The sequence below is a fragment of the Misgurnus anguillicaudatus genome, chromosome 6 (assembly GCF_027580225.2).
Source record: "Misgurnus anguillicaudatus chromosome 6, ASM2758022v2, whole genome shotgun sequence".
NCBI classification, from domain to species: Eukaryota; Metazoa; Chordata; class Actinopteri; order Cypriniformes; family Cobitidae; genus Misgurnus; species Misgurnus anguillicaudatus.
In genome coordinates this window covers 8370883-8394031 of record NC_073342.2, presented here as the reverse complement: position 1 = coordinate 8394031, position 23149 = coordinate 8370883, and the positions used below count along the sequence as shown (strand labels likewise).

The window sequence follows — 23149 nt, the reverse complement described above, 5'->3', positions numbered from 1 at the left end:
ATAGGTACATTCCAGCTTTTTATCAGCTGACTGACAGCTTTCTTCAGCTGAGCACTTTGATTGCTGTGATACTTCTGCTTTGTTTATCAGTCGTTGTACAATGCGCCGGTTGGTTGTTGTGATATTTGTCTTGCCCCCTCCTACACTGTGATTGGACGGGCGTGTGAGAACTGACATTGACGAGCTTTTCACCCAAAGTTGAATATTTTTCAACGGCTTTCAGTACAAAAAAATGCCAGCTGCTGGCTTTTTTGAAAACACTGCGCTTCCAATGGAAACAATTGAAAACATGACCCGACATAAAAGCGTTAGTTTGCACATCATCTAAGGCAGGGATGGGCAACTTTGGTCCTGGAGGGCCGGTGTCCTGCAGAGTTTAGCTCCAACTTGCCTTAGCACACCTGCCTAAAAGTTTCTAGTATGCCTTGTAAGACCTTAATTGGCTGCTTCAGGTGTGTTTAATTATGGTTGGAGCTAAACTCTTTAGGACACCGGCCCTCCAGGACCGAAGTTGCCCATCCCTAGTCTAAGGCCTGGTACTGGCTATAGCTAAGCCTTTTTTAAGGCTATATTTGGCTACTAAAATCCACTGATGAAAATAGGGTGACCATTCGTGCCAGTTCTGTCGGACACGTACAGAACATGTTTTCGGGTGCGTTCTCCGGAAGTCGCGTTACTCGACCGCAAACGTCATCGAGGTTCTCACATTTCAGTTAAAACACATTAGAAAATTAAGATTTATTTATTTTAAGACTTACAAGCATTGTAGTTTCATTCTTACCTTGAAATGTAACGGTTGCTTTTCTGAAATGAAACCCGAAATATTAAACCTTGATGACTTATGCGACTTATGCGTCTACCCAACATGTAATACTCATTTTAAAGGCGGAGTCCACGATGTTTGAAAGCCAATGTTGATATTTGAAATCACCTAAACAAACACGCCCCTACCCCAATAGAATCTGGACCTTCTGTTGATAGGCCCGCCCCACACATACACAACCCGGCAAGGATGTCGGTTAGTAGACACGCTCCTTACTGCTGATTGGCTATAAGTGTGTTTTGGTAGTCGGCCCGTCTCCTTTTCCAAAGCATTTTTTCAAACATCGTGGACTCCGCCCCCAAGCCAGTGGAGGCCGCCATTTTGTTTCAAACATAGTGCATTCTGGGTCGATATGTGAAGGTTGTCGCAAAATAGTACAATAGTTTCCTATAGTAAATATTATACAATATTTTTTATGTGAGAATGTTTTACTCTTCACTCCTACTTCAGATAGTCTTTATTTTGATCATCTTTCATTTGTATGCCTTCATTTATTACTGTCCGTTCATATTGAAAGAACAGAAGGCGTTGATGCTTTTGTATTTTTAATGGCATGCAGATGTCAAGACCACATAGCCTACGGCCACCTACCGTATGTGTGCATTTATAACTCTCATTTTCAGTTTCACATCATTTTACTACTGATTGAAGACTTGTTAACCATGTTTACCTTGCTGTAGTGTTAATAGAACACGTTTTGATTGCAACGTTTTGACGTCATGTATTGTGATATCAACAAAATGGCGGCCTACAAGTGAAAATATTTTTTTAAGTTTATTAAAATATGACATTTGTTTTGAACTTTACATTTACATAGCATATCCCACTGTTAATCTATTAAACCATACGTGTTTATAGTCAGGGTACCCTTTAAAGGCCCCTTTAAATTTGCTTGACAGGTGCAGTTTTAGTTGTAATTTTTACCTTTGACGTTGTTTATTTTATCACATTTGATACTGTTTTTTTAATAGCCAATAGGATTTTGTTACATGCTGCTATATCATGATTTGCTGTTTGTCTGTTGCAGCTGGCATCTTATTAGAATATGAATTTAAATGCTGTGATAAGTATATCTGTACTGAGGTGTAATATACTGGAAAGACATATCGTTGCTATGGTTACCTATTCAGGTGAACATCTTGTGTTTAATTTGGTCTGTTTGATGTCAACTTTTAATTTGAATACCGAAATTTCAATTTATTTACATTCATATTGTGAAAATCTATTTATATTTCTAGTTCAGGTACTTATCAAGACCATAATATTGGCTTTGACCTCCTCTTGGGTATTAAGCCTTAATTTTTAGACTTTTTTACATTTATGCATTTGCTAGACCAGGGGTCGGCAACCCAAAATGTCGAAAGAGCCATATTGGACCAAAAAAAACAAAAAACATATCTGTCTGGAGCCGCAAAAAATTAAAAGCCTTATAATGAAGGCAACACATGCTGTTAGTGTCTATATTAGCATTATTAGCCTTTCAAAATGATAAGTAGGCTACAAATACATAAGGAGCATTTGTGATTAAATGTTTATTTTTCCTTCAGCGCATCCTGAAGAGAATGACGCACCCACCCAATGACTACTCGGCTGTATGATGCTTTAAGTTTAACTTCCATTATAATTTTGATGTATTATGTTTCGTTGAATTGATGAAATTATAGAAATGCAATAAAGAAATCAGATTTTTTATGTCATTTTTATTTTAGGATTTGAAAAAACTACACAATGTGCAACATGCACTGTAATTTCGGACCTCCCCATGGAAAGAAAATGCAGTCCTCTTCAATTCAAAATAATACAATACAATCCTCTTCTCTTTCCCCCTTATCTGGGCAACAGACAGAGTGCAATAAAACAGCAGCCTTTTGAATCGAGCTGGAAAAGTCTTTTAAACATGCATAAAACGTGCATTAAAACCGTATAAAGCAAGCGACATCATCCTCTTCTCTTTTGACACGCACAATACAATGCAGTCATCCTCGGACCCGAGCAACAAAACACAATAATATCCTTACTGTATGTGTCATTCACTGACAAAAATCAGAAATCACTTTATAAAAACCGCCAATTTGTTCCTAAATATGTGCCTATGACAGGATTATGTTATTACCCGTTTAATGTGACTTCTGTTTTCGGACATCACTGGACAGCTTCTCAACATCGGGCATGTAAGATGTTGAGACTTCTCATTACAAAGCAAACATGCAGGCAATCCTTCCGCATTGGCAATGAAAGCAAATGATTCGGTCCAAGAACTGTTAAATCCTCTATTCTCCTCAGCTATCTTTCTCTTTTTCCCCGTGGCCTTGGGATCCATGGCCCATGACACACCCGCCGGTTTGTTTAGGTGTGTTCGACTTCATGCGGCGCTGCGCAGACCAATCGGTGGCTGACTTGAAGCAGTGCATTCCGGTTAGTATTTTTGTCCGACTTCAGCTGGCGCTGCAGGCACGTGATTGTGTCATATGGTTTTTAAGTACCGCGAGAGCGGTTCGAGATCAGCCGCCTGAGTAAGCCAGCGCAGTTCGCGAAGAGGAGCTGCACGGGCTGTAATGACGACACAGCTGTTTCAAGATTGGTCGGATTCACCACATGACAACAATCACGTGTATTTCGTGTTTATTTTCACGCCCTCAGTTCCACAAATGCTCACAAATCTGTATTTTTATAACAGTTAAAGCTCTTTTCATGTAGTCGCGATGTTATATTGTGTCATCTTCATCAAAATAAAATGGATAAAAAACGTAGACCCCACTACATTGGTATTTAAATAATATATGCTTATGTTGAACTTTATTCTTGTAAAAACAGCCTCTTCAGTTCCACTCATGCTCATACACGGACATTCAAAACAGTATAATTAACTTTTTATGTAGTTTACATCTTACAAATCATGTTTAATGCGATTAAGCAAGCAAACGGCACGTGATCAGCCATGCCTGACGTAAATGCAGCAAGCTACGGGAACCACAGCGCGTCCGACTTCACGTCTCCGTTTTCAGCTCCTCCCCGCCTGCACGCGGCTAATCTCGCCGATCGGTTACATCCAGCCACAGCCGATGTCGAACACACCTTTTGTTTTTTGTCATCACGTGTTGGTATCACGCCGATCTGACAGAAACGCGTGTCGCAGGCTATGACGTAAATCTTCGTTGAACGAAATGTTAAAATTAAAACTTTATTATACACATTTTTACAATGTTTTTCCTCCTACAGAAATTATATTAAAACAAAAAAATTATAAATTCACATTATCTTTTTCCATTTTCATATTTTTGAAAAAGCTCCAGGGAGCCACTAGGGCGGCGCTTAAGAGCCGCGTGCGGCTCTAGAGCCGCGGGTTGCCGACCCCTGTGCTAGACCCTTTAATCAAAAGTGAATTTCATTGCATTAAAAGGTATGCATTTTCTTGTGTATTCCCTAGGTTCAAACTCACAACCTTTTACGCTGGTAACACAATAGCTTTACCACTGAGCTAACTACCCTGCTGAAAAAACAATAGAAACCATCATTGAAATTGTAATAGTTTCCATTAAAATAGCATTAGAGAGATCATTAGCTACAACATTTATTTTTGTAGTGCGTTTTGGGACATATTCCAGTGGGATTTAATGGTCCCACCAATAGAAGACAACACATACCGGTAGAGACCCACAGAGACCATTATATTTTCCATTACAGCCAATAAAATTCTCTTTCAAACCATTAAACCCAATAGAATTTCTGTGATGGTTACTATTGTTTTTAGCAGGGTACTAAATCAAAGTTATATTTTTTCCCTGCACATTTACTCCGACAAAAATAGAAACTTAAACTCAATTGATCTACCTGAGTCTTGTCAAGCAGCACAGATTTATAAACATCTTTCATCTGAGAGGAAATGACTGTTTCTCTCATTACATCTTCACGGACTTTGATTGTATCTGAAGTAATTGGACTGAAACTCTTACAGCGACTGAAATTTAAGACAAGCGTATCGGGAAAGAAAAGTGTGATTTTGATGTCTCCCTAAGACACACGCTGATGTCATGCTGTTCTGTTTTGGTTGTTTGGGGTAAACTGTGTTCACATGGGTTTGCCGCTCAGACCGAACTGTCACTGTTTTCAGCTCTAAGATGACAAATAAACCAGAATTATGGCTGTCATACTGTATAAAAAAAACACAGACAGGTCTATGTTCTGGTTTTATGTTTTAACAACAAAAGGATAATTTTCCTTAAGTTTTTTTCCACTCAAGGGATTCACTAAATATAGGTGAGCATCAAAAAAGAGGACAAATTATGACTAATATTTAGTGATTTACTAAAATGTGTGACCTGCAATTTAAAAGGCTTGGATGCATATCAAAGTTTGATTTCAGTCATTGGATTTCAATTTGAATCTTTACTATCCAAGGTTATATTTTCATCTTCTTTACATTACGTAAGATGATTTTATGTGGAAAATAGTAAATCACACACAAAAATGTAACCCTATCATTAATATTTCAAAGGGTAGACACAGATCAATGTAAATTTAAGCATAAGTTCTTGCGTTTGTCATGATGAAACACAGTACATTATGGATAAATGACAATTAGTCACAAGACACGCAAGGACCAATTAGATTCAAAGTTATCTATGTGCCTCTATATTCCTTTAAAGGAACATGCCAACTTTTTGGGATTTTAGCTTATTTACCTTATCCCCCAGAGTTAATTTTTCATTTCCGTGCGTCAAGTAAGGGCTCAGTCACACCAAAAGCGTTTATGGCAGTTGCAGGCGCCTTTTTTGAATGATATTCTATGGGCAGGTCGCGTTTGCGCGCTGTTTATGCGCGCCGAGCGCCTTGCGGTTTTCTGCCGCCTGCCGCGCACGCGTTTTTGAAGGAGCGCTGAGAGCGGAGGAGCGCCTGACGTCATTCGCGTCTTCCATTGTCCAATCGAATGAGGGGAGAGGCGGGCCTTACGTTGTGGCGAGGGAAGTTTACAGTTGCTTTGAAGAACCGGACTCCACTCGCTCACTCTCTCCTGCGTGTTTGTGCTCCTCTTATCCTCAAACAAGGTCAGAGCAAGCGCCCTCTTTTTAAAGTTTCTGCTAATATGACAGTTAACAGCAAAAGAGCCCTCACGCTTCAATATTTGATTGACAAGACAGCTGACTCGGTGGTTGCTTAGCACTATGAAAAGCCGCGCTGCACTGCTCTTTTTTAAAAAAGGCAGTGCGTCGCGCCTTGCGTTTGCAAGCGTTTAAAGCGCTTTTGGTGTGACTGAGCCCTATCTCTGACACACCCACAATTAAAAAAAAAAATTTCATTTAATTTACTCATATTTTTAAGATAAGTGGTTGCAATCAATTTATTTAAACTACATAAAAAGAAAACAGAAAAATTAAATAAAAAAAAAACTTTTGTTTAAATGTAACTTAAAGGTGCAGTGTATAGATTTTAGCGGCATCTAGGTGAGGTTGCATATTGCACAGAGAAGCTATATGGTAGCTGTCACAAGACAAACATGCCATCGTCTGAGACAACGTAGTAATGAACGCCCTTTGTAGAGCAGTTTGTCCATTTAGGGCTACTGTAAAAACATGATGGCACAAAATGGCGGCTTCCATGTAAGGGGACCTGCAGTGTATGTAGATAAAAACGTCTCATTCTAACTATGGGTTTACACCAAACGCGAATCGTGCAATCGCATCACGTTGCTCGCTCTAGATTACTCGCGGGATTTAACTTCGTGTCATGTAAATTTTTTGCTCAAGTTGAATATCATTCGTTTGAGGCGAATAGCGTGTTTTTGCGTCAATCGCACCTCCCATATTGCGTCATTCGCATCGCCCCACGCGAGGACGCGTCTGATCGTGTCTTTGCATTGACTTTCTATATAATCTACTCGCGCAAATCGTTGACCTCGCATCTGGTGTAAACCCACAGTAAGGTAATAAAAACCATACAGTTTGTTTTGTCATGTCTTTAAACACCCCCTGAAAGCATAGTTATCTATATAATATTGCAGTGCTGTCAAAAGATCCTTCTAAAATGTACACACTGCACCTTTAAATAAATTGATTGCAACCACTTACCTTAAAAATGTTAATGAATCATTTTTTCAGTGCACCGCTAGCCTAGCGTAGCACAAAGACTAGAAGTAAATGGCTCCAGCTAGCATACTGCTCCCAATAGTAACGCCAAAATGTTCCTATTTATATGTTGTGATTTGTATTGTAATAGCATTTACAAATAACAAGATCATATGAGACAAAGCCATCTTTAAACCGTATACATACTGGGAACTTTATCCTACTTGGGCGGAGTGATTATCTGTGTAGATTGGTCTCATATGACCCTTCATTTGAACACACTGTGACCACACAAATCACAACATGTAGGCCTAAATAGGAAAATGTTTGCGTTATCTTGTCACTTATTGGGAGCAGTGTGCTGGCTGGAGCCATTTGCTTCCGGTCTTTGTGCTGGGCTAAACTATGCAGTGGGTGCGTCAGACAGAGTTACAGGATGCACGGAGATGAAAAGGGTGTGTATGGACTTATCTAACTCTGTGGGATACTGTGAATAAGCTAAATGTCTGCATTTTCCTTTAAAGGGACATTCCACTTTTTTTAAATATAAAAATTTCCCAGCTCCCCCAGAGTCAAACATTGGATTCTTACCGGTTTGGAATCCATTCAGCCGATCTCCGGGTCTGGCGCTACCACTTTTAGCATAGCTTAGCACAATCTATAGAATCTGATTAGATCATTAGCGTCGCGCTAAAACATAACCGAAGAGATTCAATGTTTTTCCTATTTAAAACTTGACTCTTCTGTAGTTACATCGTGTACTAAGAAAATTAAAAAAGTTAATTTTCACGCAACAAATTTTCTAGGCCGATATGGTTAGGAACTATACTTTCATTCTGGCGTAATAATCAAGGAATTTGCAGCTGTAACATGGCTGCAGCAGGCATAGTGATATTACGCAGCAGCCGAAAATAGTCCCCTTAGTAACTTTTAATGGCAGGGGACTATTTTGGGGCAGTGCGTAATATGACTGCGATAAGAATCAAATGTTAACTCTAGGGGAGCTGTAAAATGCGTATATTTAAAAAAAGTGGAATGTCCCTTTAAAGAATATATATTGCGAAAAGTCATTAAAGATTTATTTCCTGTCTTAAGTGCTAGCTAACGTACAAGTCATGATGTTGTGTGTTTTCTCTCGTCCACTGCAGCTTTCTCTGCGCACTTTCGGGTGTGTGAACCGTACTCCGACCACAAAGGCTATCACTTTGGATTCCACTGTCCCCGTCTCTCGGATAATAAGACCTACATGTTCTGCTGTCACCATAACAATACGGACTTTAAATATTGCTGCAACGAAACCGAGTTTCAGACGGTCATGGGTGTCAATCTAACAACCTCTCCGGACGGTTACGCACATAAGTGAGTTCTCTGACATCTTATTGTACTGTTGATTCTTGTTTATCATACAAAAAAACAACATAAAGAAAATTATTTACTTTTGCCTAAAAACTTGACTAATTATTATATTTGTAGTGCAATGTATTACAGATCCGCCAGTACACCACAAAGTAGGGGAGAGCGGGGTAAGTTGTCACACGGGTAAGTTGTCACACTGTTAATAACTCCAACACTAGAGGCTCTATCTCAAAAATCAAATAGCCACTTTATGTGACTTCTTCTTCTATAGTGAACTTCCTGTTCACATGTGGTCAAGATCACTGTAATCTGAGGTTAGCACAATTTTCTTATTTTTCTGCTTAAAAAGTAAAAAAAAATCACTTTACATTTTATGCAATACAACTTTGTTAGGTGTGAATGTTTAAAATGATTATTTTGCACAAAATAGAGGAGACCGTAAAGTGTCTTTTGATACTTTAGCTAAAGTGATATGATGAGCTAAACTTGAGATTTAGACAACATTAGCACACAAGTAAGTACAGTATGGGGCAAGTTGTCTCAATGACTTTGGGGCAAGTCGTCACATCTGACAACTTGCCCCTGTACAAACAAACACATCGAACATGCTCAGAAAACATGATATAGAAAAGAATAAGCCTCAATCTAGCAAAAAGCTGTTTCAAAAGAAAGGGAAGCAGAAATCTGGACCTATGAAAAACAAGGCAGCTAAAAGAAGAAAAATCATGCAAGAGTCATCATCAGATGATGAAGAGTGCTTCTGCCTCGTCTGTGTAGAGCCATTTTCAAAGAGTCGTCCAAAGGAGACCTGGGTAAAATGTGTAAAATGCAACAATTGGGCCCATGATGCTTGCACCTCAGGCCAGGCAATTTATGTGTGTCAGAATTGTGATTCTGAAGATGAGTCCTATTAGTCATACAGGGCATCTGTTTTGTTCAGAGGTTAAACATGTTAAGTTAAGCAAGTTATCTGCAGCGTTCCATTCAGTTATCTGGTTTTATGTGAAAGCCATAGAACATTTGAACCAAAGTTCAAAGTAAAGTGGTCTTGCCACTTAATTGAAATGTGCATTATTTGGATTGAAATAATTGTTTTTCCAGATTCTCCAGGCACGGATGTTTATATTTCCAGTTTGGTTTGAGTTTAAAAATTAAAATCAATATTCACAATTAAGTAGTTGTGTTCTTATTTTTAGATAATCTAGTGTGACAACTTACCCGCCCTAGTGTGACAACTTACCCTCCGATGGGGCAAATTGTCACAAGTGCACAGTCACTATTCAACAGTCTACAACTCTGTAATGAGATAAGATATAAAGATGTTATGAATACAACATATGTGCCCAAGACTTCCTTCTTTCATTTGGTATGAGATTTATACCATTTTGATGTATGGTGCTCAGTAAATGTTAGACAGTGTGAAAAGTGTGACAACATACCCCGCTCTCCCCTACACTTGGTACCCACAAAGCAGTCTGGACTATCAACATTTATTGACAGCACTTTAGGGAACAAAGATGCAGATCACATCTGTTCTGTGTTTACTATTCACAAACATCTCACGCTGCTTGTCAAATATGAACTGGTCTTAGATCACGACATCTTTGTAAGATTGTCTCATGCCAGTTAATGATGTGGAAATATATTAGTGGCGTGGTGTGGCACTGCGCTCTGAAGCGTTTCAAGAAGTTATCGAAAGGATAGAGACCCCGGTGAGATTTAGCCATTTAACTCACATCTGTGGTCAGTCGGATGTAGCCAGTGATCTTAACTAATGGCCTGAGGTTAAAAAATGCTTTTAGAGAGTCAAAGACAGTCAACAGTCAAGGACATGAAACAGCATATATTAGCACATCTGCTTATGGCTTTCAGTCTGATGCTGATATGATTTATTGTGCATTAAGCTGGTTCATAATGGCACGCTGGAAGTCAATGAACTAAGACTGGTGTCTGCAATTGGGAGTTAAAAAATGTTTTGATCCGTTAACTTGCAGACATGCACTCAGAGAAAATTGCATTTAAACAAAATATCAAATGCTTAGCAACAGATAAAAGATAATGGCAACTTTTTAAAAAAAAACTGGCGGGGAAAGAGTTAACAAGTTTCTGATAATACTCTATATAGCTGAATGACACTTATGTTTATGGCCACATAAAACATAAAGTGCTTCTAAATTTCTTTTATCTTCTCTTCACATCGCAGCAATTACTCCGCATTAATCGGCGTGTGGATCTATGGATTTTTCGTATTGGTGCTATTAGCGGTGGACTTCCTATACTACTCTGCTATGAACTATGAAGTGTGCAGGGTGTATCTGGAGAAGTGTGGTCTCGGGGGACGGTGGTTGAAAAAGGCCCGAAGTCAATGGCACGCCTGTGCCCAAGAGGAACAAGAAGCGGGAGCGACCCGACCCGCGGCACCTTCAGAACCTCAGGAGTCCCATCATCAGTTCAGCTGTGGACACAGCCTGACAAGACACAGCCTGACGGAGGGAACGCAGGGCTCGACACAGATCACACGCAACACGGCAACGGCCTGGTGAGCAAACACACACAAACAGCTGTGTTACTGTGTATAGTAGGCAAACTGTGCCAAAAAGTGTACCAGAACATGCATGGTGCCAAAATTAGTTTTAAGCTTTATTAAAAAATAAATAAAAATTAAATTCCTTAATTTTTATGTGGCATTGATTCAACAAGGTGCTAAAAGCAGTCTTTAGAAATGTTGGCCCATATTGATAGGATAGCATCTTGCAGTTGATGGAGATTTGTGGGATGCACATCCAGGGCACGAAGCTCCCATTTCACCACATCCCAAAGATGCTCTATTGGGTTGAGATCTGGTGACTGTGGGGACCATTTTAGTACAGTGAACTTCATGTCCAAGAAACCAATTTGAAATGATTTGAGCTTTGTGACATGGTGCATTATCCTGCTGGAAGTAGCCATCAGAGGATGGGTACATGGTGTTCATAAAGGGATGGACATGGTCAGAAACAATGCCCAATTGGCACTAAGGGGCCTAAAGTGTGCCAAGAAAACATCCCCCACACCATTACACCACCAGCCTGCACAGTGGTAACAAGGCATGATTCTCATTCTGTTTATGCCAAATTCTGAATGTCTCAACAGAAATTGAGACTCATTAGACCGGGCAACATTTTTCCAGTGTTTAAATGTCCAATTTTGGTGAGCTTGTGCAAATTGTAGCCTCTTTTTCCTATTTGTAGTGGAGATGAGTGGTACCCGGTGGGGTCTTCTGCTGTTGTAGCCCATCTGCCTCAAGGTTGTGCGTGTTGTGGCTTCACAAATGCTTTGCTGCATACCTCGGTTGTAACGAGTAGTTATTTCAGTCAAAGTTGCTCTTCTTTCAGCTTGAATCAGTCGGCCCATTCTCCTCTGACCTCTAGCATCAACAAGGCATTTTCACCCACACACTGGATGTTTTTCCCCTTTTACACCATCCTTTGTAAACCCTAGAAATGATTGTACGTGAAAATCCCAGTAATTGATCAGATTGTGAAATAGTCCGGCCTGTCTGGCACCAACAACCATGCCACATTCAAAATTGCTAAAATTACATTTCTTTCCCATTCTGACATTCAGTTTGGAGTTCAGGAGATTGTCTTGACCAGGACCACACCCCTTAATGCATTGAAGCCACTGCCATGTGATTGGTTGATTAGATAATTGCATTAATGAGAAATTGAACAGGCGTTCCTAATAATCCTTTAGGTGAGTGTATATTACGCACTGTGTAGTGTGCAGTTCACCAGTTTCTCATTCTGGATATACGCCATATAAACTACTTAACATCCTTATAATAGACACAGAAATCAGTGTAGTTTTTTTTTGGCATTGTGAATATTCATGATACCCATGGTTATAAACTCTCAGGTGAAACGCCACGATGCTTTAATACATAACTGGCAATGAGACATATATCCTCCAACATGTAGTATAAAACAAACACATAAATACAAGATATGTTAGCAGAACTGGGTTGACAATAATTACAGTTTTGTCCTTGATTCTGATATGTAGGCTACGGGCTAAAACCATAAACAAGCACACAAGTAAGTGAACATAATAACATATCTGGGTCATTTCAGAATAAATAAAATGACAAATGTATTAAACTGGATGAATGTCCTAATTTAATGTTATAGTAAAAATAAAATTAAGAATATCCTGCATCGGTATGATGAAATTCTGTAATTGAATCTGTAAACGTGCATTGACTTTACACCCAAGATGTTAAAGAACATTAGTTTTGATTAATTGTTACTGACATCGAGTTCTTAGGATCAGGATATAACATTTCAAAAGTATTAATACTGACGGTGATTAAATCACTGGAGGTCACAGGGTCTCAGTACCAAATTCTGCACCTGCACCGCTAGTTGCCGTATTATGACGTTATGCATTTACATAACGCTGCTCAACTTTGCTGTTCTGTTTATGTCACCTAAATCACCACCTTTCTTTCTATCTTTGTTTATTTATTTATTCTTATCGCCATTCTAGTATATATGGCTATATTAATGACAAGAACCAGTTAATCCATACATGAGTTAATATCCAAACGCATCCAATTAACCTAACTTGCATGTTTTTTGGACCGTGAGAGGAAACCGAAGCATACCTTCGCTGACACACAGTGAACTCCACACCAGACCCAGCCAGGGCTCGAACCAAGGATCATAAGCGCTACCCACTGAGCCACTTTGCCACCTTAGAATTTTTAAAAATGGCTAAGGGGGCTCGCATCGCAAATCTGTGAGACAAATAAGAGGGCATTTGAATAAGTCGAGCATCACTGTGTGGAGATATAATGAGAGAGAAGTGTAAAATAATGACCTGGTGTTCTGGTGAAGGCAGATATGATCAAAAGATGACATACACACAGATTCTCCGACAGAGAATGAAGTTCAAGTGTGCTCCACATTACAGATTATCCTGGCTTAGAGCTGCCCGCTCAGACAGGAAAAATGTATGCTGAATTCAGGAACAATAGTCTACTGTATTATTTTCAGTGATAATGGGATGTTTAGTGATTGTGCTTTAATGTATACATGTATCAGGGTGTTTACACATTTAGCTCATCTCTAGACCAACATCTGTATGTGCACAGCCACATGCAAACACAACTTTTATCAGTATAGGTATTTTTGGGACTTAAAGCCACAGTGCTTTAAAGGTCCCGTTCTTTATGTGTTTTTGCAGCTTTGATTGTGTTTACTGTGCGCAATATAACATGTTTTCATGTGTAAAAAACACGGTATTTTTCACACAATTTACTTTACAATTTATAGCACTATTTTCACTATCCTAAAAACTGTCCTTGTTCTGAAGTCCCTCCTTCAGAATAACATAACGAGTTCTGATTGTGTAGTTTGTTTAGTGCATTGTGATTCGATAGCAGCTTAGCTTGCCGCTAGATTAGCTGGTGACTGACATATTCTTGTCGGCGTAGTTTAGTCAAAAAACTGTTCTACTGAGTAAGGTGACCAGACGTCCCCGTAAATGTCCCTGTTTACAGCACGTCCAAAACAACCAGCAAATACACACAAAAAAACTGATCAACATCTAGTCTTTGTAGGACCAGACCGGAGCAATCATGTAATGATTATTTTCACCAGCAGAGGGGGCCGTGAGCTACACAGATTTCTAGTGTTGTAGTTCTCGAGACCGGTCTCAAGACCAAGTTTTAAAGTCTTAAAAACAGTGGCACACCGGTTACGTAAGACGATCATTGGTTCTTACGAATCTTGTGACTACAGTATTTTGCCATAATGTATATGATCAGGGGCGTCAATTTGGGTAGGGACGCTAGGGACACCTACCAATATACAGGGAACATTGAATAACAATAATTTCAACCAAACAAAAGATCTTTATTTATAAATAACAACTGATGTCTGTCTGTTTCTTGTGTTTTTTACTTATTACTTATTTAATATAACGTGAATTTATTCAGGATGAGTCCCACCTCCATAACTCATATTGCTAATATGATTAGCTTTATCTTTCTTAAGTCCCACCTCTCTAATCTACATCGCTTAATGATTGGTTTTGTCTTTACTTGTTTAACGTCTGATGTAGGCTGCATTCGCGCTTGTAAAAAGCGCCAAAGCTCAGACTGAATGAGGCGCGATTTGCATGATTATGCAGGCATGCTACCGGTAAGTGAGTGAGAAAGAGAGCATTTTTATACTGAGCTGAGCTCAACATTATTATTCATGACCCTTCCAAATAGGGCAAAAATAGACCATTACATTCAAATAACAAATCCTAGGGTTGTAAATGGACGTGTAAAACGTTTCTGGATAATTTTTGCACTTAATAAAGCCACATACCTTCTATGTATCAAAGAACAATTTAACAGATTATTTTAATGCATTCTTTGGCACCTTTAATCTTAGGTGTCTATTTATTAAGATTACACACAAACAACAAATAGAATAGGCCTTGTATTTTAACAACTAATTGTTAACTAATAGAACTTCAGCTTAACGCTAGCATATAGCATTAATTAGCATGTAGCACTAACTCAGCAGTCAAAACTTTGTTTTTAGCATTTTAACAACTTTGTAATTAATTTAATGTTGTGGGGTACGTCGAACTGTGATGTTACATTACCATGTACGGAGCTCTTACTATTCATCTATGCCTAGATAAATACAGTTTTTTATTCTATGGCACCTTTAATATAATGACATTATTTGGGTCCCCACCGATGTCAAAATCAAATCTACGCCCTTGTACGTACATGATAACTATGCACGAGACACGCAATAAACGAAAAACGTCTTGCGTACCAATGTGGAGCCAATATGCCGACATTTTTTTTATTATGAACTATTCCCTTATGTTAAGATGTGATGCCATGAAGGAACCAAAGTTTCTTGGTGAACTGATATAAACCTGTGATAAAGGCAACGTTAGATTCGATCAGCCGTGCCATTTTTGACTGCAGTATGCATCAGAGGATCTGTGGGTGTGATGCCGGGAGCTAAGACAACACTGAAGCGCGCGTGCACACACACACACACTGTTCTCTTATAGTGTCACAACAAGACACTGTAGCTTTGTGAGTTGAGTGAAAAGCCGTCTAATTAAACCTGTCGTCTCTGCTAAACCCTCTCATTAACAATCACAGGAGTCTCGGAGAGCTTCGGGGAGTCGGAAACTCTGCCGAGAGGAGAATAGAGTTCAACCTCACGGCGAGACGAACAGACAGATGCTGGGATTTGACACGTGCATGCTACCATGCTTCCGTGTTAATCCGAGTTTAACCGACCAGCAACAAGTGATGTGCCACAAGATACAGAGTCAGTCTCTTAGTTTTTCTCTTACTTGACATGCTTCGTTTAAATGAACTCTGGTCCGATTTGAGTGCACCTGAACTTTGGTCTGCATAAAAACAAGCGAACCGAGAACAAACTCTGGTGCGGTTCAACTGATATGTAAACACACTTGGACCAGAAACAGCAAGATGAATGATGACGCGACCCTGATTTTGCACAAACTAAATGAGCAGAGGGCAAACGTGGGCAACGAAGAGGTAAAGAGCCTCATTAACATTTGGTCCATCAAGCATGCTGGAAAAAATCCATATGCTTGAGTTTTAAAATGTTTAGTGACAATAAAATATCTTCAAGAGCTCTGAGCTTTTAATAATACCTCCAAGATGCATGAAATTAACATGTTTACTCCAGCATGCAGCATTGTTGTCGTGGATGATCGGAGTTCTGTCGCATAAAATTCATCATTAAAGCCGACCAGTCGGGTGGGGACCTCATCCATACGCCTTAAGGTTCATTATCTTTAGGTTTGCTAATAAAATAATCAATAGTGGGTAATAAATAGACTTAATAAAAAGTTTTTTTTAAGCCAAAAAGAATGGAACACTCCCAGTTTCAAAACATTCATCTTCTGCAGTTTATTCTAAATCAGACATTTCTTTACAGCGAAGAGTCGCCATTCAAAAGGCACAGCGTGATATTAAGACTGGCTGCAGACATGAATAAGCCATCGTGTGAGGGTTCAAAGTCTGCTGGTGGAGATTTATAAATCTCCTTTCCCCAAGAGCATTGTGGGAAATGGCAGAATTGGCCCCTGCTCAGAGGGGAACATCTGTTAAAGAAAGAAGAAAGGAAAGACTGAAAGATTGAAAAAGAAAACACCAAACTGGGTTCCCTTACTAAAATAGAAGTAAGGGACTGCTTTCAGTCCCTTTATGAAGGCATTTATACGGGTCAGATCATTCTCTGCCCATTTAGTGTGTTTTTATTTGACAGCTACGTGCAGTTTCCTTCCTGCTGGCCTAAGAAATGCTGTCAGTGTCTTTAAATGGCATGTGATTCTTATAGTTTGTTATCTAGTAAAAGACTGAAGCCCAGGGGAATCATGGGGCAAGTGGGGCATCAGTATTTGGTCTGCAACAGCTGGCTTGACTGACATGTTGTGCATGGGAATCAACTTTTATAATGTAAACAGGATGTGATTTTATTGTTCATTAAAGACACATTTTGCTTTTTTCATTGTTTTATTAGTAAGTTTTTTGGAAAAGTCCCTGATAAAACATTTTATATTTATGCATATGGCAGATGCTTTCATCTATAGCAGTGGTCACCAACTCTGTTCCTGGAAATCTACCCTCCTGCCTACTTTAGATCCTGCTTCAGCACACCTGCCTCCAATTTTTGGGTAGCCGTGAAAAGCATGATTGGCAGGTTCAGGTTTGATTAGGGTTGGAGGTGAACTCTGGAGATCTCCAGGAACAGGGTTGTGACCACGAATCTATAGCAAATTTCAATATGAAAAATCACAGATTTTTTTATTTAAAATAAGATTGTGAAATCTCACAAATGTTTCCATGAACTGAACTCACAAACTGAACTCAGATCTGTCAAGTATTCAATCAATATTTCTAATTATTTTCATCAATACCAACACAATCTCATGACAGTTTTTAAATACTTTACAAGGTAGCTAATTCATATAAATTCGTTCGGCCGTTTCTCAAACAGAAGGCTGGAGCCTCCTTAGGTCGCATATACTGTACAGTACAGGATCAGTGTTGGGTAGGTTACTCAAAAAAAGTAATTAACTAAATTACTGGAAAAATACGAGTAATTCCTTACTTTACCTTTTCAAGAAAAAGTAATTAAATTACATTTACAGTAACTAATTACTTAGTTACACCCAACACTGCACATGATGCATATATTATCAAACCTGGTAACTTTACTGAGCATTACATACGCAAGTCATAATCATATTACAACAATTTACGATTTACTAAGAATAATAATCAACTTTATAATCATTAATATTCAGAAATAAGACCGTCTTTATGACGTGTCATGTTTCTCCAGAAAGAAGAGAGAGAGAACCCAGGCGCAGTCTTAAATGAACACTAGCAGACTTTATTAAGACAAAACATAAGGACCAATACATAGACATTGACATAGACATACACACTTTATTAAGACATTCCATAAGAACCAATACATAGAACCATTAGCTTTTACCATTAAAACCACTACACTGTAGTGTGTTTCGGGCCATATTCCATTAGAACCAATAAAATTCCCAACAAAACCAATAAAACCATTAGAATTTTCTGTAATGGTTTTATTGTTTTTTTTTCAGCAGGGAAAAGACCCACGAGGGAGCAAAACAGGATAATCACAAACACAATACTAAACAGGCTGGACTTACAAAACTTACAAAAAGAACTTGACAACAACTTAACTTATAGTTACTAACAAAACAAAGACCTTGACAAAACTTTCTCTTGACAATATTCACTACACAGGACTTAACAGGCATGTGACTAAAGTAACTAGAAAATGAATCTGCACAATACAAAAAAACACAAGGGCATTAAATAAGGGAGCAAATCAAGAGGAGAACAGTGGACAATCATTAAAAAACAATAATAGGATAATTAACGAGGAGACAAGGGGGCGGGGTCAGGAGACGAGACAGGAAGCACATAGCCCAAACAAAAGGCCATGTGCTACCCATAGACTGTAAAAAAGATGGACGTAGTGTCCGTGAAGTCACCCAGTGGTTTCTGAATATCGTTTTTGAAGCTTAAAGTAGGTGTTGCCTGCCGTCACCATCTTGGCCGCGCATTACTCGCGTATATCCAAAAATGGGTATAGAGGCGGGATGTGGGTGAAGATGAGGTGGCTGGTTGCTGAAACCACACCCGCCTAGCTCGATTCTAGTGACCGCAGTGGCTGTTCACCCCTCACTCAAGTGGCCACGCCCTTAATTATGCAGAACTTTAAGGCTTAATATCATTTAAACGGATGAGTTACAAAAAAATCACCCTCCTCACAGTTGTCAAAGGAAAAATTAGCTATACAGACAAAAAACTATTTTTGTACCAAGCTGTAAACATATTTTCTACTGTAAAGTTGGCCATTTTAACATGGAGGTCTATGAGAATTGACTCCCTTTTGTAGCCTGCCTCTAGTGGCCAGTCGATGAATTACAGTTTAAAACACTTCCGTATTGGCTTCATCAGAGAGATCGGAAGATTGCCCCTCAGTGCTACCACACAAAACATGGTACTGTCTTGATCCTGCCTCAAGACTAGAGTAAACAAAGACAAGAGGGCAGAATCATGAAAGTATGCAGCCTACAAATGCGACCTCTGGAGGATGCAACCTTCTGTTAAAGAAAGGTTTCGCATTCGCCGCATGACGTTTGGGTTAGAAGTGGGTTTTCATTTTTGTTTTTTATGATAATTGTAAGTTTTTGTGCGATTCACTTCATCCAGATTTATATGGATGAAGTATATTTATGTACTTTTGTCATTTTATCATTCTGCTTTTTGAGGTTTGTTTCTGAGTTGAATTTTTAAACAATATTGAAAAGTTCAGATCTATTCTGAATATTTACAGCTTTATCTACATTATTCAAGTCATCCATTTCAAAAACATTTTTATCGCTTTGTTTTTTTATAATTAAAGACACTAATATGTTTGCACAATTGTATTTTTGTCTACAAAACTCATTTCAAACATTTAAGCATACACCTGCAAATTGAACCATTTTTAAGATCACGAGAATAATTCCAGTCAATTGATATGAAACTTTTGAGCATTATTTCTTTATGGACATGTTTGAGACCCATCTGGCTCTCATGTCCATACAGAGTCTAGTAAAACATTTTTATTATTGACATTTCTGCTATTTATGTGTTGCTTGAAATTATACTTTATTTTATCAGAATAAATGCAAATCGGGGCTAGCTGAAAATACAAAACAAAATTGGTTTGTTCTGCAGGGGATGAAATATCGCCTGACTTCAAGTGCAGACTGAAGTTCTAGCTTAACACTGAGCTTATGTTAAGATTGGCTAACCTATCCGTCTCCTGCCGCTTTGAGACCGATCTCCCAGCATGCTCTCGGCTCCAGTCTGGCCAGGAGTAGGCCTACATATGCCCATTTTACACAAGAGACATGACCTGAATTCAGAAGACGATCCCAGAGGCGTCACACAGAATAGTATTGGAGACGGTCCGCAAATCTTTTCTTTCTTCATACGGCGATTAACATCCTGTCACTTTCATGTGAACAGAAGAGCTGTGTTTGTCCAACCCTTCAGATACAAATACAATGCCGATCTCCACGGATTTTGCGAAAAAGTTTGTATAAAATAGCTTTAACCAGCCCCTCCAGAAAAACACGATTATGCGATTGCATGATTCAATGCATAATCAGCCAAAGTCCGCATATTTATGCGGGGGCCGCATTTGTTAAATACACCGCACTTTTGCAGCATAAATTGCATATTTCTGCACGCAAAATATGATTTCATAATCCCCGCATTTTCGTAACAAAAAAACATATATATCTTAGCAGAAAGTTGAAATGTTTTGCATTTACTTCACACATGTGCAGCCATGTCCCCTGTTGTCATGGGAATGTTAGGAAGTTACGTAATTAAACGACGCGAACATCAATGAAAAACTACAAACAGTTTTTTGCAAGTTCACACAGTTTTTGCAAGTTCACGCAATTTCATCACATAAAATTGCATAAAAATCCCGCATATTTCATCGCATTTTTTAAAAAAACTTGTTGTAAAATCAAGGATTTTTGTCTGCAACAATCACAAAAAAAAACAGTGTTTTTCTGGAAGGACTGTTTAACGTCTAAGCAATATGGCTCCACGATTTAAAGTCGCCATGAAACGGAAGTATCAATTGCCTAATTTTCCCTGTGGTGACGTGTATCCGAGTAAAACCGGGCTCTGAAATGAAATAAGGCAGGGTTGGATTTGAATTTCTCCATCGAGATCTGATTGCATCATTTAAAGTTGGGTTGTGTTGCTAATTGCTAATCTCAGCGAGATCGTTTTGAGGAGGGGAGGAGATTTGCGTTTTTGATTGAAGGTTATGAGGGCACATGAATTTTTTTTTAAATAATGAAGCTCACAGATAAGTCATTTGTATAAAAAAAAACCACAATATTACAAAACAAATTACAGTTTTTTATTTTTCTTTCATTGCGACTTTAAGCTATGATGTAAATCAGCATTTAAACCGACAGTCAAGTTATGCAACACTGAGGTTTGTGTGTGTGTCTGTGTGCGTTTGCAATAAGATGTTAAATAATGAAATCAGTTTCCAGGCAGGTGGCTTGTCTAGGCCTTGTCCAATTAATTCAGAAACACAGTCCATATGGTGAGCTTATTATCTGCCAGTTGGGGTGATAGATCCAATGTGCAATGGTCTGAAAAAAATTAATATATATAATTTCCACACCATGCACTCCTAAAATGTTTTTTATCTGCCTGTATGGTTCCATAAAAAATATCAAAAGGTTGCAATAAGGTTCTTTGGGGAACCAAAAAATGGTTTCTTCTATGGCATCAAAAAGCACAATCCTTATTAGCACCTTTATTTTTTAAATGAATAATACAACTTAAGCAGATCTTTTTCAATAAACTTTCCAGATCACATATTTATTCCAATATTTCTCTTTATTTCACAGAAAGACCGAATACGTTGGAGTCCCCCAGTGATGAAGTGCATCATTGGAAATGTAGCACATGTTCCCTACCACATGGATTTAAGTGTGGGTCTGTTAGCCCCAAGATATTCAATCCAAATCTGTGAGCACAAGCTTCAACCCCTCTACAAATTGAGAACCTCAACTCAAAACCACCACAGAAGCTTTAAGGAGCTAGAGAGAATCCATCAGGAGACGGGAACTTCTAAACAGCAGTTGTATGGATATGTGGAACTCCAGGACTGGACTTCTTATTGATGTGAGATACTCATGGGCACCAAAACTTGATCGGCACAGAACTCGCCCACGGACACTCGACTCGATTTCTGCCGCTTCATGAGCTTGCCAGGAAAAAAGTATGTGTAGCTGTGTGATGTTTATGTATTCATAGACAGGAAACTAGGTACTAGGAGATCTTCTAGAAGTATCAGGAGATGGATGGAAGTTATCAAGCATTCTCACTACCCATCATTCCTCTAATAACTGACCGTTTTGCAGTAAATATTACAGTAACTGCAGATAATAATATCTGAGATTAAATGTACACTTATGCTTCATGATGTCATAGAAGAACCAATTTTGGCTGAACTGTTCTGTAAAGAAACTTTAGCATCTGATGAATTATTTATATTATACAAATGTATGAAATAAATGGCTGAATAGTTCTTTGAGGAACCAAAAATGGTTCTTCTATGGCATTGGCGTGAAAAACTATTTAAGCACCTTTATTAAGAGTAAAGGGTATCTGTTTTTGACTACTGTTGTGATTAGGATATTTTTCTCAATTGTGAGAATCAGTGAGGTAGCAAACGTTTCTCAATTTGTTTGTTTTTCTATTGTATTTATTGCTCTGAAGATCAGACGAGATTTCATCGTTTGAATGTGAGTGCGTGTGTTTGTGAGTGTGTTTTATAACGGTTTTGTTATGCAGTTCTTTCTCTATTATTGACTATATATTATTATTGATTGGTTGAGTTTATTTACACTTTAGATTTGATTGAACTGCTGAAATAAACACATGTGACTAATGTATGATGTCATACTCTTTTTCACATTAGAAAGTCGTATATTTTGGGGATTAAATGTTACAAAGCGAACCTTCAAATTATATGTTCCAGATTCATTATCTGTTGTAATTTGTTTAGTGCTATTTATCCAAGTAGGACACGTTCCTAGACAAACATCCTCATTATTCTCTGTGTCTGTTAGCTTTTCCATTAATCTCAGTGTCACTTGTTTAACTGGTTCAGCGAAGCACACATCCTACCTGCTGCTATCTTTCCTCATGGTCTAAAACCAGAAACAGGTTTGAAATGTCATGTAACCAATTTACTCTGAAGCAGCAGGAAATGACCTCATGTCTCTGCTGATTGTGATTGGCTGATGACAGAATCAGTCTCAGAATCTTTACTAATGTGAAAATAGAATAGAATAGACATATAGACATAGAATAGAATAGCCATAGAGTAGATATATAGAATAAACATATAATAGGAATAGAATAGAATAGGCATAGAATAGAATAAAATAAAGATAGAATAGACATATATTATAATATAAAAGACATAGTATAGAATAGGCATATAATAGGAATAGAATATAATAAATATAAGCATATAATAGAATAGGCATAGTATACGATAGACATAGAATAGGCATATAATAGAATAGGCATATACTAGAATAGGCATAAAGTAGAATAGATATAAGCATGGAATAAAATAGGCATAAAATAGAATAGACATAGAATAAAATAGATATAGAATAGGATAGATATATGCATATAATAGAATAGGCATAGATTATAATAAAATAGAGATAGAACATACATATAACAGAATAGAATAAAATAGAATAGAATAGACAT

At 38.3% G+C, this 23149-nt stretch overlaps 1 protein-coding gene across 1 annotated transcript in view; it reads left to right on the top strand.

Moving 5' to 3' along the window:
• shisal1b (shisa like 1b) overlaps positions 1-22312 on the top strand; it is a 47678-nt gene extending 25366 nt beyond the window's left edge. Inside the window, exons 3-5 of the mRNA XM_055192830.2 lie at positions 8034-8244; positions 10445-10780; positions 21265-22312. Of these exons, the coding sequence (XP_055048805.1) occupies positions 8034-8244; positions 10445-10780; position 21265 (548 nt within the window). The 3' untranslated portion in view covers positions 21266-22312. The remainder of the gene's footprint in view (positions 1-8033; positions 8245-10444; positions 10781-21264) is intronic.
• Positions 22313-23149: the final 837 nt, after the last annotated feature.